Source organism: Orcinus orca, chromosome 12 (genome assembly GCF_937001465.1).
Source record: "Orcinus orca chromosome 12, mOrcOrc1.1, whole genome shotgun sequence".
Taxonomy (NCBI): Eukaryota; Metazoa; Chordata; class Mammalia; order Artiodactyla; family Delphinidae; genus Orcinus; species Orcinus orca.
The window spans coordinates 41360000-41374371 of NC_064570.1; the positions used below are offsets into that span (position 1 = coordinate 41360000).

General features: G+C 41.8%; 1 protein-coding gene across 3 annotated transcripts in view; it reads left to right on the top strand.

Moving 5' to 3' along the window:
• Nucleotides 1–14372, top strand: part of MCM9 (minichromosome maintenance 9 homologous recombination repair factor) — an 82804-nt gene that overhangs the window by 62850 nt on the left and 5582 nt on the right. For 2 of the 3 annotated variants that reach the window (XM_004264847.4, XM_033418589.2), the window contains 4 exons: nucleotides 7947–8149; nucleotides 8773–8976; nucleotides 10085–10167; nucleotides 10874–11019. In XM_004264847.4, the coding sequence (XP_004264895.2) occupies nucleotides 7947–8149; nucleotides 8773–8976; nucleotides 10085–10167; nucleotides 10874–11019 (636 nt within the window). The remainder of the gene's footprint in view (nucleotides 1–7946; nucleotides 8150–8772; nucleotides 8977–10084; nucleotides 10168–10873; nucleotides 11020–14372) is intronic. The other variant, XM_033418590.2, reaches the window with a different exon arrangement.

Consider the following 14372-nt stretch of genomic DNA (forward strand, 5'->3'; position numbering starts at 1 on the left):
CCTGCTGAGCGGGCATTATTAAGGGAGGTTTTGTGATTAAACCCTGGTTCTAATTCTAAGATAACTCCTTTTGCACTGTTCTCTGGCCCCTGGCTCAGCTCAGCACACAAAGGGTTCTTCTTGTCCGTTATCCTCCTTTGGCCACATCTGAAGGCGGCACCTGAGCTTCCCAGCCTGCATCCTCCTAGAGCAAGCTTAGGGGACCAAGATTGTTATTTTTGTTTGTTTGTTTTTTACAAACGTACCATTTTATTTTGGTTCTTTCCTCTGACTTTTTCTCTTAACAGCTTTGAGGTATAATTCACATACTACATAAAGTCCACCCTTCTGAAGTATACAATTCTGTAGTTTTTAGTATATTCATAGAGTTGTGCAGCTATTACCACTGGTTCCTGAGCATTTTAGTCACCCCAAAGAGAAATCCCATATCCTGTAGCTCTCACTCCCCATTTTCCGTCTCTCCCAAGTCCTTGGCAACTACTAATCTACTTTCTATCTCTGTGGATTTGCCTGTTCTGGACATTTCATATAAATCGAATCATATAAGATGTGACTTTTTGTGTCTGGCAACTTTCACTTGTTTTTAAGGTTCATCCGGGTTGTTGCGTGTATCAATAGTTTGTTTCTTTATATGGCTGAATAGTCTTTCTTTATATGAATATACCACATTTTGTTTATCCATTCATCAGTTTATAAAAATTTAGGCTGTTTCCAATTTGGGGCTATTATGAATAATGCTACTAAGAGGATTCAAGTACAAGTTTTTGTGGGGACATATGTTTTCATTACTCTTGAGTATATACATAGGAGCAGATTGCTGGGTCAAATGGTAACTCCATATTTAACTTCTTGAGGAACTGTTTTCCAAAGCCACTATACCATTTTACAATCTCTCGAGCAATGTATGAAGGGTCCAATTTCTCTACATTCTTGCTAACACTTGTTATTGTCTTTGTGATTATAACAGTACTAGTGTATCTAAAGTCGTATCTCACTGTGTTTTTTTTTTAACTAAAGTGTAGTTGATTAACAGTGATCCAGATATATATACAGTTTTATATATATATATATATTCTTTTTCAGATTCTTTTCCCTTATAGGTTACTATAGAATATTGAGTATAGTTCCCTGTGCTATATACAGTAGGTCCTTGTTGGTTATCTATTTTATATACAGTAGTGTGGATGTGTTAATCCCAAACTCCTAATTTATTCCTCCTACCCCCCTTTCCCCTTTGGTAACCATAAGTTTGTTTTCTATGTCTGTGGGTCTATTTCTGTTGTTTAAATAAGTTCATTTGTATTTTATTATTTTTCAGGTTCCACATATAAGCAATATTATATGTTTGTCTTTCTCTGTCTGGCTTACTTCACTTAGTATGATAATCTCTAGGTCTATCCATATTGCTGCAGATGGCATTATGTCATTCTTTATACAGCTGACTAATGTTCCATTGTATAAATATACCACATCTTCTTTTTCCATTCATCTCTTGATGGACATTTAGGTTGTTTCTGTGTCTTGGCTATTGTAAATAGTGCTGCCATGAACATTGGGATGCATGTATCTTTTCAAATTATAGTTTTCTCCGGATATATGCCCAGGAGTGGAATTGCTGGATCATATGGTAACTCTATTTTTAGTTTTTTAAAAAACCTCCACACTGTAGTGGCTGTACCATTTTACATTCCTACCAACAGTGTAGGAGGGTTCCTTTTTCTCCACAACCTCTCTAGCATTTATTATTTGTAGACTTTTTGAAGATGGCCAGTCTGACCAGAGTGAGGTGATACCTCCTTGTAGTTTTGATTTGCATTTCTCTCATAATTAGCAGTGTTGAGCATTTTTTCATGTGCCTGTTGGCCATCTGTATGTCTTCTTTGGAGACGTGTCTGTTTAGGTCTTCTGCCCATTTTTTGATTGGGTTGTTTGGTTTTTTTGATATTGAGCTATATGAACTGTTAGTGTGTTTTGGAAATTAATCCCTTGTCAGTAGCATTGTTTGCAAATATTTCCTCTGATTCTGCAGGTTGTCTTTTCTATTTTGTTTATGGTTTCCTCACTGAGGTTTTGATTTGCATTTTCCTAATGACTAAAGACATTGAGCATCTTTTCATATGTTTATTAGCCATTTGTATATCTTCTTTGGAGAAATGTCTATTCCAATCCTTTGCCCATTTTTAACTGGGTTATTTATCATTTTATTGTTGAGTTCTAAGAGTTCTTTGTATGTTCTGAATATAAGTCCTTTATCAGATATATGATGTGCAAATAATAATTTCTTCCATTCTGTTTGTGGGTTTTTTCACCTCCTTGATGGCATCCTTTGAAGCATAAAAGTTTCAAATTTTGATGCAGTTCATTTTACCTATTTTGTCTTTTTTTTTAACTTGTGCTTTTGGTGTCATATGTGCAAAAGGTTGTTTTTACAACTTGAAAGCAATTGTCAATGAAAAAAAATCAATCGTTGATCTAAGAAAGAAATGGAAAATTTTATTTGAGCCAACCTGAGATTATAACCCGGGTGACAGTCTTTCAGGAAGCTCTGAGGACTGTTCTGAGGTCAAAGCACAGTTATGTAAGTTTTTGACATGATGGGTTATATGTCAAAGGATGTATTATTGACAGTTTACACAATCCAGATCTACACATACAAAGTGAGCTGTGGGTCATGGGTCATCGTGGCCCCTTACAAGATTAAGAAGGAAGGTTATCTCCTAAGGAGGTCTGGTTAATGCAGATACACAATACACACTAAAGGGGAGGGAGGAGGCCCAAATAGGCAGAGAAGAATTTTATGTTTAAATTTTCTTGTCTTGCCATAAAGTATGAATTTTATTCCATCACAGCAAAGGCTTCTTCAGACTGAGTTTGTGGTTTCTTTGGCAGTGCAGATCCCGTAGTAATTTAGGTCTCTGATCCCTTTGCTTCTAGTCAGTTGCATATGCCAGTATCCAGAATTCCTTTCTTGACATATTTCTCAAGCTCAGTTTGTTGGGTTTTGGGGGTTTTTCCTTCTTTGCCTTGGGCTGCTATAACAAAATACTGTAGACTGATTGGCTTAAACAACAGACATTTATATCTCATAGTTCCAGAGGCTGGGGAGTCCAAGGTCAAGGTGCTAGCAGATTCGATTCCTAGTGAGGACCCACTTCCTTGCTCTGAAACAGCTGCATTCTTGCTGTTGCCCGCATGGCCTCCCCTCCACGTGCGAGCCGGAAGAGAGAGCTCTTGTCTCTCATCCTCTGCTTTCAGGATGTGAATCCCATTATGAGGGCTGTACACTCATAACCCCATCTAAACCTGGTTACCTTCCTAAGCTCCCCAACTCATAATATCAGCACTTTGGGTGTCAGGGCTTCAAAATAGGAATTTTCGGGGGACACAAACATTCAGTCCATAACTCTCTCCATTTCATTTTTTTAAATTGTGGTTAAAAACAAAAAACATGTAAAATTTACCATCCTAATTATTTCTAAGTATACAGTTCAGTAGTGTTAAGTACATTCACATTGTTATGTAACCGATCTTCAGAACTCTTCATCTTGCAAAACTGAAACTCTACACCCATTAAACAACAACTCCCCATTTTCCCCTCTCCCCAGTCCCTGGCAACCACCATTTTACTTTCTGTTTCTATGAATGTGACTACTGTAGAAACCCCGTATAAATGGTATCATATAGTATTTGTCTTTTGTGACTGACTTAATTCACGTACCATGATGTTCCCAAAGTTCATCGATGTTGTATTTTGTGGCAGGATTTCCTTTCTTTCAGGCTGAATAACATTTCATTGTGTGAGTGTATTGTTTATCCATTTATTCATCCGTGGACACTTGTATTGCTTCCTCCTCTTGGCTATTATATAGCTGCTGTGAACGTGGGTGGGCCTTCGTTCCATTTTTCTTCAACTTAATGGTGGCTACCCTAAGCCCATCTAAGCTGAAGGCTTCACTCTTTTTTTTTTTTTTTTTTTTTTTGGGCCTCTCACTGTTTTGGCCTCTCCCGTTGCAGAGCACAAGCTCTGGACGCGCAGGCTCAGCGGCCATGGCTCACGGGCCCAGCCGCTCCGCGGCATGTGGGATCTTCCTGGACCGGGGCACGAACCCATGTCCCCTGCATCGGCAGGTGGACTCTCAACCACTGCACCACCAGGGAAGCCCAAGGCTTCACTCTTAATCTCGGTCACTTTATACTACTGAGAAAATTGACTGGGCCTTTGTTGTTCAAAGCCTGTTTCAGTCTTTTCCCTTACTTTCTGGGGTCTAGAGGCAACTGTCTTTTCCAGCCCTTCAAAGCCTCAAATTCCTGAGCTGTCTATTCTCTTTCGTTACCCCTTGAGAAGTGGTCACTTCTCTCCTGTGCTCATCTCTTCCTGCAGTGTTTTGCCAGAGGGAGTTTTTCTTGCTTGAGTCACAGTCTGATGTGGGTGGTGGGTGAGGCGCTGTGCTCCATAGTCCCTCAGGTGGCTGTCTGACTCCAGGGCCTTATCCTCACCTGTACCAGCAAAGAGAGAGAGAAGCGGGGAGGGTTGCACAGGAAGGCTTTTAGGAGCCTGACCTGGAAGTAGCATATGTTCTCCTACCCCCATTCCATTGGCAAGACTTGTTATTACAGCTCTCCTTAACTGGAAAGGAGGATGGGAAATTAAATCTTGCTCTGTCCCCAGGGAGAAAGGAAAACAAGGTTTGGTGAGCACAGAGCAGCCACTGCCACAGGCTAGAGCTAAATTTGGAGGTGCCAGCCTATAGGTAGTGATTAAACCCATGAGCAAAGATGGGGATCACCGGTAAAGATGTAATGAGAGTAATGGGGACCATCACAAAAATAAGGGCACTATCCAGAGGGCCTGTCATGGTAAAAATAATTTATGTAACTTAACTTTACGATGTTTAGAAAAAGTACTCCCATGTATATAGGAAGTTTTAAACATGTGGATTAAAAATGGAAAAATAGCTTTTTCAGAAACTGGAATGTTTTCATTCCTTGAAGTTAATGCAGAAAACAAAATATATTAGCGTGATTATTTTATGACTGATGAAGCCTGTGAGTATAAAATGACTCTGAATTTTAGAAATACTGTACTAAGTAAAGTAAAGATTAATTTTTGTTTATCACTTATTCAGTACATGTTTATTGAGCATCTAATATGTGACAGACAGTGTGAGCATTATAACAGTAAGTCACAGGCCCTCAAGGGGGATCAAATTAAGTAGGAAAAAAAATATGGCAAGGAGGGCTTCCCTGGTGGCACAGTGGTTGAGAGTCCGCCTGCCGATGCAGGGGACACGGGTTCGTGCCCCGGTCCGGGAGGATCTCACAGGCCGCGGAGCGGCTGGGCCCGTGAGCCATGGCTGCTGAGCCTGCGCGTCCGGAGCCTGTGCTCCGCAACGGGAGAGGCCACAACAGTGAGAGGCCCGTGTAACGCAAAAAAATAAAAAAATAAGGCAAGTAATGAATACCTAAAACATGAGGCAGAATCTTCAAGACCACAGGAAGTGTTTAAAATGTGACACCACCAGGGTGGCAGTCTGGAGATGAAAGAGCATTGGTTTTGGAGTTAAGCAGATCTGGGTTTGAATCACAGCTCTGTAGCTCTCCACGTAACCTTGGGGAAGTTATTAACAACTTGGGACTTCTAGTTTCCTTATTTCCAAGTTGGTGATAATAATATCTACCTTTCAGGTTGTTGTGAAGATTAGGGGTAATATGTATACACAAAGCCTAACACAGTGCTTGGTATTACAAATATGGTAGTTATCTTCTTATTACTGAGGAAGGTAGAGCTCGTATTGGATTGGAAAAATGACCCTTACCTTCCGCTAATTCATGAGTTCCTCATTCAGTAGTATTTAGCGAAGCTTTACTGTGCACACAGTACTTAGACTGTGTATCTTTGTTCGCTACAGCCCCATTCAGTTTGTAATGCAGTCATGTTCGTACACAGGTCTGCAGCCACCAGGTTTATATGCTCTCTTCCCCTCTTTCAAGTGATCGAGACCACTCTGTCCCTTCTGACGCCGTCCCCATCCTCCTCTTTGCTATTGGCAGCTGCCTGACTTACTACCCCACACAGTCTTCTCTTCTCCTGCCCACCGCTCTACCTTCATTGCTTGAATTTCCACAAGCTGCCCCTCAGGAAACCTGTTTTCTTCACATATAAATCTTCCTTAGCCCCCTTCCCTAAGCTTCTCCTTTCATTTTTTCCCAGTTACCTCAGGAATAACTCACCACCTTTTTTCTGTCTTGGCTTGCTCATTTTCCTTCTCACGTCATGGATATCGTTAAGAGTCTATGTCTTACACGTATCCAGGCCTCTCCACAGAAGTCTCTCTTTGTGGACACTGACGCTGACGCCAGCTTCCGTTGCACACGTACTGTCTGGCAAGCGCTGTGTTGAGCCTCCTTATCCTCCAGCAGTCCTATTGTAAACTAACTGAAGGCCGGGACCAGCTATACACCCTTCTCATTTCTCAGTACAGTCCTCTGCACACAGGAAATGGCTTGTAAATAGCTCTTGATCAGAGAAAGGAAGAACAATCAGTTTTACCTGTCAGAAAATAATTTTTGAGAAATTAATTCATATACAGTTGTATTTTGTTTCATTGCCAGTATTGCAGCAATATTCCTTTTTTATGATAAATGCAAACAGCCTCGCTTCAGTATTGGATTAAATGTGCTTTTTGTGGGATTAGTTAAGGACCATTTATTACATTGTTTTTATGGCAAACTTGAATCTGAGTTCTAAACAGCTGCCTTTACAAAGTCATTTTGGTGCATAAATGTTAAGATGTGGACTCTCTGTTCAAAATTTTTCCCTATCAATAATTTTTTTAAAAAGAGGATTTAGTTTTCAGTGAAAGTGCCTCGTTTGTCTTTCTCTTCTGTGTCTTCTTGTGCCATTTACCAAAAATAAAAATTCTCAAACTTTTTCAGTCTTCAGGCATGAGGTAATTGCTAGAGCCAACTGGAAATAGATCAGGGATTAACAGACATAGCACATGTTTGCCGATGTCCCAGGGTTTTGACTGCTGAGAGGCAGACATGCCGCTGTAACTGAAAACAGTCATCACCAGAGAGCATACAACTTTACAGAGAAAGAATGCTGTACTCGTTGTTGTCAGTGAATGTGCCGTATTATTTTGAGGGCTTGCCCATCATAAACAAGTTTAAAAACAACATCTAAGTTATGTCACCTCCGTGTCTATCCTGTCACTGCTCTGTTGAAGACTTGAGTGCCTCTTCCTGGGCCACTGCCCTTGTCTCTCCCATGTGTCCCGTCCGTGGTCCTTCCCCATCTGACCAGCCCTCCTCCGCAGCCTTCCCTTCACTGTTGCTCCTCAAAAACACTATGCTGATCAACCTTTCTTTTTCCTGATTTCTTCTTCTTTTATCCCTCCCTCCCTCCCTCCCTTTCCCTTCATCCTGTTTCTTTCACTTTTAGAAAACCGAAACAAAGTAGGTAAACGCACAGAACAAGTCCAGATGTCAGGAAAGGCCCAGTTCAAAAACTACTTCGTAATGTTTCTCTGAGTGTCTCTTCCATCCACATAGATGAATACACATCATCTTTATTTCCCCTGGGAAATTTATGTTTCTAGAACTTACCATATTCTGCCTTGTCTTACCATTATAGCTAGTGGACTGCAAGCTCCCTAAGAGCAGTATGCATGTGTGGTTTAACTTTGTACACCTCTTAACACCCCTTAGCAGAGGGGTCTGCTCATACTCAGGGCATAAGAAGTGTTTGTTAAATACTGACTTCTCTTCAAGATAGGCTAGTGTAAATGTCCTTCATTTGAACTTGGTGTTTGTATCATTCACATTCTCTTTCACATGAGTGTAGATTTTCAAGGTGCAAGAGCAGTCCCTTCCTATTAACAGGTTTAATCTTGCTTTTCATTTGAATCCCAACAGGCAGTGAATTGTACCTTCTCTTTTGGTAGCCTCGTGTGCAAGCTGAACACAAGGACCACCATCCTCGCAGCAACCAACCCCAAAGGCCAATACGACCCCCATGAGTCTGTATCAGTGAACATTGCCCTTGGCAGCCCACTCTTAAGTCGATTCGACCTGATCCTGGTTTTGCTTGATACCAAGAATGAAGACTGGGATCGTATAATTTCTGCCTTTATCTTAGAAAACAAAGGTACGTGGAGACGAACAAATCATTCAAATTGACAAAAAGTAGACGTAACAAATGAAATTTTCCTTGAAGAAAATTAAATAAATACCCAAGGTACTGTAACTAATGGGCAGTAGAGAGAGGCTTAGATAGAAAGCAGTGAAACGAGTCAGTTAGTGAGCCCAGAATAACAAACGGAAGGAAAAGGGTCTTTCTCTGCTTGCCATTGATGAGATTAAAGTTGGTAAATGTGTCCTTTGTGGTGAAAGGGGGCAACCTTATGATATATAATTACCACGTGGTTCACCTCTTGCACACAAAAAAAATGGACTGAGTTTATGAAACAGAATTCTAAATGTGGGACTTCTGTCAAAAACTTAGATTTACCAAGTACTATTTATTTCTGTATATGGCAGAACAGAATTATTCTGAATAATTTAAACCTCTGTAGGAAGCTTACCTTTATTAAGCTTAGTGCCTAAGACTGTTTATTATAGAACTATATGCAGAGACACATCTAGATTTCAATGGCCACAAAACCTGAAGGTTATCTTTTTAAAAATGAGTACAAGAACTTTAGCAAAACCCTTAATATGAGATGTTTGCCTGTTGTTAGAAATTACTGATCCAATACCTGATATATACAGGTTATCCAAGCAAATCAGAGAAGCTCTGGAGCATGGAAAAGATGAAAACCTATTTCTGCCTCATTAGGAATCTGCAGCCCACACTGTCTGATGAGGGTAATCAAGTTCTCCTCCGGTACTACCAGATGCAGAGGCAGAGCGATTCCCGGAACGCTGCCCGGACAACCATCCGCCTGCTGGAAAGCTTGATACGATTAGCAGAAGGTTTATTTCCTTCAGCAGATAATACTTTTATTGGGTGTCCAGTGTGAGCAAGGCATGGGGCTTGGCACCGTGAATTCAGAGATGAGTGAGGATGACCTCTGAGGTGCTTGGTCATGGTTGCTTAAAAAGTAAAAACTCGGAGCTATGAAACCACTCTTCTGGGGGCGGATTATAGATGTTGAGTGGAACGAAGCGTCGTTCAGAAAGAGGAATCTCTGTGACATCTCAGAACCTCCCATAACTTAAGACATCATTCATTTAGAAAGTCTCATTTATGGATGTTTTGTTTCTCAATGGCTTCTATTAGCATTTGGGGTGGAATACTCCCTTACTGGGAAATATTTCCTATATAGCACCCTGGGTTATTTCTCAACAGTTGCCACTCACAGCCCACCACTAGCACAATAATGCTGAATTAACAGTACCATGCTCTATCCCATCCCTAAGGTATGAGACTTACATGCATATGTGCAGCTAATATGCGTCTCCAGATGTTTTCTTTTTTTTCTAATACTGGCTTTTACATTTAGCCCTTATTAAACAATCCTAATTTTTTTTCACATGAGCTGACTGTATCATATGATGATATAATATATGCTTACCAAAAAGTTCTATAAAACAAAAGTGCCTCCCTCACTTTTTCAAGGATTTATAACGAATATTAAGGCAAGAAATACCCAAGATTCAGGCTTGCAAATTTGGCAGTTTTGAAAAGCTCACAGATAAAGAGATGTACCAGAGATGAGAAATGAATATTAATTTTAATTTTGTATGATTTATAATAGATTAGAAAGTAAGGATTAAAAGTCACTGAATATTAAATATATGCCGCATAGCACCTTTCTTTGCTGGAGCCCAGAGTACCTTTTCATGTAAATACACAGAACTGCCATGGGCTGTGCAGAAGGATTAGGCCCATTATTAGAGAAACAACCTTAAAGCTAGTTGAAGTTAGACTTATGTGCTTGCTCTAGTAAAATGTATTTGTTATTAGTAGCTCATTTGTAAAATACAGTGTCGGAATAGGGGGGATCCAGGAGAGTATTACATTTATCACCTCAAAAATTCATAAAAATAATTCTCCATAATTTCAAATGCACCTTATTAGCTCATGCTCGCCTGATGTTCCGTGACACAGTGACTCTGGAAGATGCTATTACAGTGGTGTCGGTAATGGAGTCCTCCATGCAGGTAAGGATATTTTGTACCTAATGTTTTGTTTTGTTTTTCCGGTACCCGGGCCTCTCACTGTTGTGGCCTCTCCCGTTGCGGAGCACAGGCTCCGGACACGCAGGCTCAGCGGCCATGGCTCAGGCCCAGCCGCTCCGCGGCATGTGGGATCTTCCCAGACCAGGGCACGAACCCGTGTCCCCTGCATCGGCAGGTGGACTCTCAACCACTGCGCCACCAGGGAAGCCCTGTACCTAATGTTTGAACCCTAGTTACAAGCATTGTTTAAAAGAGACAGTTTATAGCCTATCAGGAGTTATAAAAATGATCATATTCTAGACCTAGTAATTCCTGCAAATATATCCAAAGGAAACTATTTAAAAGAAGGGGTAAAAATGGTCATAGAAACAGTCTCTGCATCAGTAGCATTGCTTTACCCACTGGTATAAAGCAGTGGGTCTCAATCCTTTTTCTCCTCAACACGCCTGGGAGATGCTTATGGTCCCACTAGAGACAGTGTGGCTTCTCAGAGCAATGCATGCCACCAGGAATTGAGGGACAGGACCACTGAAATTTGAAAAAGGCTCCCAGGTAATTCTGATACTGTGATGGGGGTGTAGAGGGCTGGTCTCAGCCATCTGGGATCAGTGGCCTCTAGTGTGTACTTCCTGTCTGCAGGCTAGCCTGGTGACTCTCCCTGGCATTTCCCATTTTCTCACCCTTTCAGGGAGGTGCTCTGCTGGGAGGTGTGAATGCACTCCACACATCCTTTCCTGATAACCCTCTGGAGCAGTACCAGAAGCAGTGTGAACTTATTCTGGAAAAGCTGGAGCTGCACAGCCTCTTAAGGGAAGAGCTAAGAAGACTTGAAAGGTGAGAAAAGAAAACCAAGAAAAGCATGTGATGGAAAATGCTTGTTTGGCATTTAGTGAAATGGAAGAAGTATCAAGTAAGTGGAAAATCTGTCTGTACTCTCAGTAGGGGATTTCAGTTATCTAGTACTGTATAATCTACTACCTCAAAGCTCAGAAGCTTAAAAACAAAACAAAACAAAACAAAAAAAACACCACAACTTTTTAGTGCTCACTTTTCTGGGAGTCAGAAATTCAGGAGCGCTCAATGGGGATGGCTTATCTCCATTCCACATAGTGCCAGCTGGGGTCACTCATACACCTGCATTTATTTAGCTGGGAGCTCAATTGGAATTGGAACATCCAAGATATCTTCCATGATGTGTGGTGCCTTCGCAGGGGTGGCTTAAATGGCCGGGGGCTAGCTGGGCTCTGTCTACGGTAAGGTAGTAAGAATTCTGAGGTGGTAGCTTAGGACTCAAGTAGCTTAGCAAAAGTGGAAGCTGCAGGCCTCTTATGGGCTGGGCCGGAGCTGACTCAGCATCACTTCTACCACATTTTGTAGTTCAGAGCAAGTCACAGGGTCAACCCACATGCAAGGTAAAGGGAAATGGACACCACCTCTCGATGGGAGAAGTGGCATAGACATATAGGAAAGAGGGAATTGATGGCCGCCTCTTTGGAGACCACCTTCCACAGCTGCATTTCCTCGGCTTACTGGTTTGGTGAGCCTCGTGGAGAACACTGACTGGTCCTTTACTATATGTAATAAACTGGGTCCTGATTATATGAGAAGCACCAAGGGGTGCCACCTACAGTTTACACCCGATATGACACACAGTTTCCATCAAGAAACCTTGGTGAATGGGCTGTATCCTGTTTACTGCCACTTTGTCTTCTTCTCTTTCTTTGGCTCAGTATAAGAAGTAGAGCAGTGCTATTCGGAGAGGTGGCTGGGACTGCTGTTGAGGAAGAGGAAGTTGGCCTCTAAGGGAGTGACCTATCCCATCCTGGGCCAGACCCAGACACAAAATATTTTATAACTTGGCTGTATCGTTTTTCATCACCGGGAGAGGACATGTGCAATGGCCTTTACATAAAGAATCTTAGTGCTTATTAATATTTTAATTCTTTTCTTACTGTTTGTAAAGCTTTCTTCAAAGCATAATAAATATTTGATCATTAGTCATTATGTATCTCTGGTAGAAGAAAATCGCAGGTAGAGACCCAGACTGCTTTCAGGCCAGCCTGTGCTGGCACACTGGGAAGGTTACAGAAGTAGAAGTGGAAGTACTGACTCTCACCCAGGAAAGGCCTTCCTGGTCCATTAGCAGCAGCACTGACTTTCCCTTCAGCATCACGATTTCCTTCCCTACATGCCCCAATCCATGACTTTTAAAAATTTACAATTTAACAGTCAGACTAAAAAAAACTCCCCAGTGAGAATGAGGTATTTTATGTTAAAGAAGGAACTGTTATTCTTTTTTTTTTATAAATTTATTTTTTGGCTGCATTGGGTCTTCGTTGCTGCGTGCAGGCTTTTCTCTGGTTGCGGCGCGCAGGGGCTACTCTTCGTTGCGGTGCTCAGGCTTCTCATCACGGTGGCTTCTCTGGTTGCGGAGCATGGGCTCTAGGCACATGGGCTTCAGTAGTTGTGGCACGCGGGCTCAGTAGTTGTGGCTCTCGGGCTCTAGAGCGCAGGCTCAGTAGTTGTGGTGCACGGGCATAGTTGCTCCACGGCATGTGAGATGTTCCCAGACCAGGGCTCGAACCCGTGTCCCCTGCACTGGCAGGCGGATTCTTAACCACCATGCCACCAGGGAAGTCCCGACATTTATTTTAAATATTCTGTTTTAGTATCAGGACTCAGCATAGTGCCTCACATGGAATACTGAATAAATGACTGATTTTATGGCCTTATTCACACTGGGATTTTGCCACCAGGGAAGACCATGAAGGAACTGTTTTTCATCCTACAGGGGAACAACTCAGGAATGACAACAGCAATGTTTCAAAACTCCCCTTTCTAGTGACTTGTTAAAATGTGGACATGTGGGAAGGAATGTGTCACACACATTACCTAAAAAATTTTTGCCTGAACTTTCACGTTTGCATGCTCCCTAAATACATGAGCTTCTAAAAAGCCTGACTTTGAGTCTGTGCCTGTGAAGCAAGAGTGAGGAATGGCAAGTGTGTCCATCGGGCCTCTTCCTTGTTCGTGTGAGTGGGTTAATGACTGACCTGAATCTGGTTACGGGTGTTGATCTCAAAGCTGGGGGCTGGTGAATGGAGGGCATGTGGGAGCAGAGCAGCTGCACAGCAAGAATTTGGGGAGCACACTGAGATTATTGACTGTTTAAGTAAAACCTTGAGAATTCTTTTCCTGGCATTTCTCTCCTATTTGCTCACTCTCTTCATCCAGCAGTGTTCTTGTTCTGTTTATAAAACCTCAGCACAGCCTTTTGGGGAAGTGTGGGGACTGGTTTTGTCCCACTAATACCCAGGTGCCAGCCTGCAGTAAACTTGCACTTTGTCTAAAATCAGACTCTTTTTTTTTTTTTGGTCTCCTGGCTTTTTCACGATAAAAGCTCTTCCTCTGGTTCTTTTATAGTTTGATGTAGCTGATCCTTTTCAGGCCTGTCCTGGGTTTGGCTTTGCTTTTGGAAAGGCTGCTCATTTTGAGTGGCCAGAACCTGGTCATTTTGACTACCCTAAGCTGACATGCTGGATTCAGGAAAGAAGGAATGTGAGGCTCAGAACCTGTGTTGTGTGATAGAAAAATAGCAATTGGACTTACCAAATTCAAGATGACCCTCCTGGAGGGAAAGAAGGGAAACAAAAAAAGAGTAGGTGATGGTCTAAAAAACAGACCTTAAAGTGGCCTTTAAAATGTTTTTTTTCTTCTGGTATTTCTCTGTAATGCAAGGGCATGTTCTGGAGCTGATCCTCACAGCAGCAAAGCCAGGTGCTCCGCAAAGGAGCCTCCAAGACACACTCTAAAGCCAAGCTTAGCAAGAGGGAAAACCCCCAGTAGCACATGGGTTTATCCCTTTGGGAAAGAGTTTTCTATTTCTTAAGGAGAGCACATGTTAATAATAAAGCTGTTTGTATTTTTATCACTTTTCTTTGGGAAAATGCTTTACTAGTGACAGCCAGCCTCAAATGGTGGCTGTTCTACCCATCTCAAAACGACCCAGCAATCCCACTCCTGGGCATATACCCTGAGAAAACCATAATTCAAAGAGTCATGTACCACAATGTTCATTGAAGCTCTATTTACAATAGCCAGGACATGGAAGCAACCTAAGTGTCCATCGACAGATGAATGGATAAAGAAGGTGTGGCACATGTATACAATGGAATATTACTCAGCCA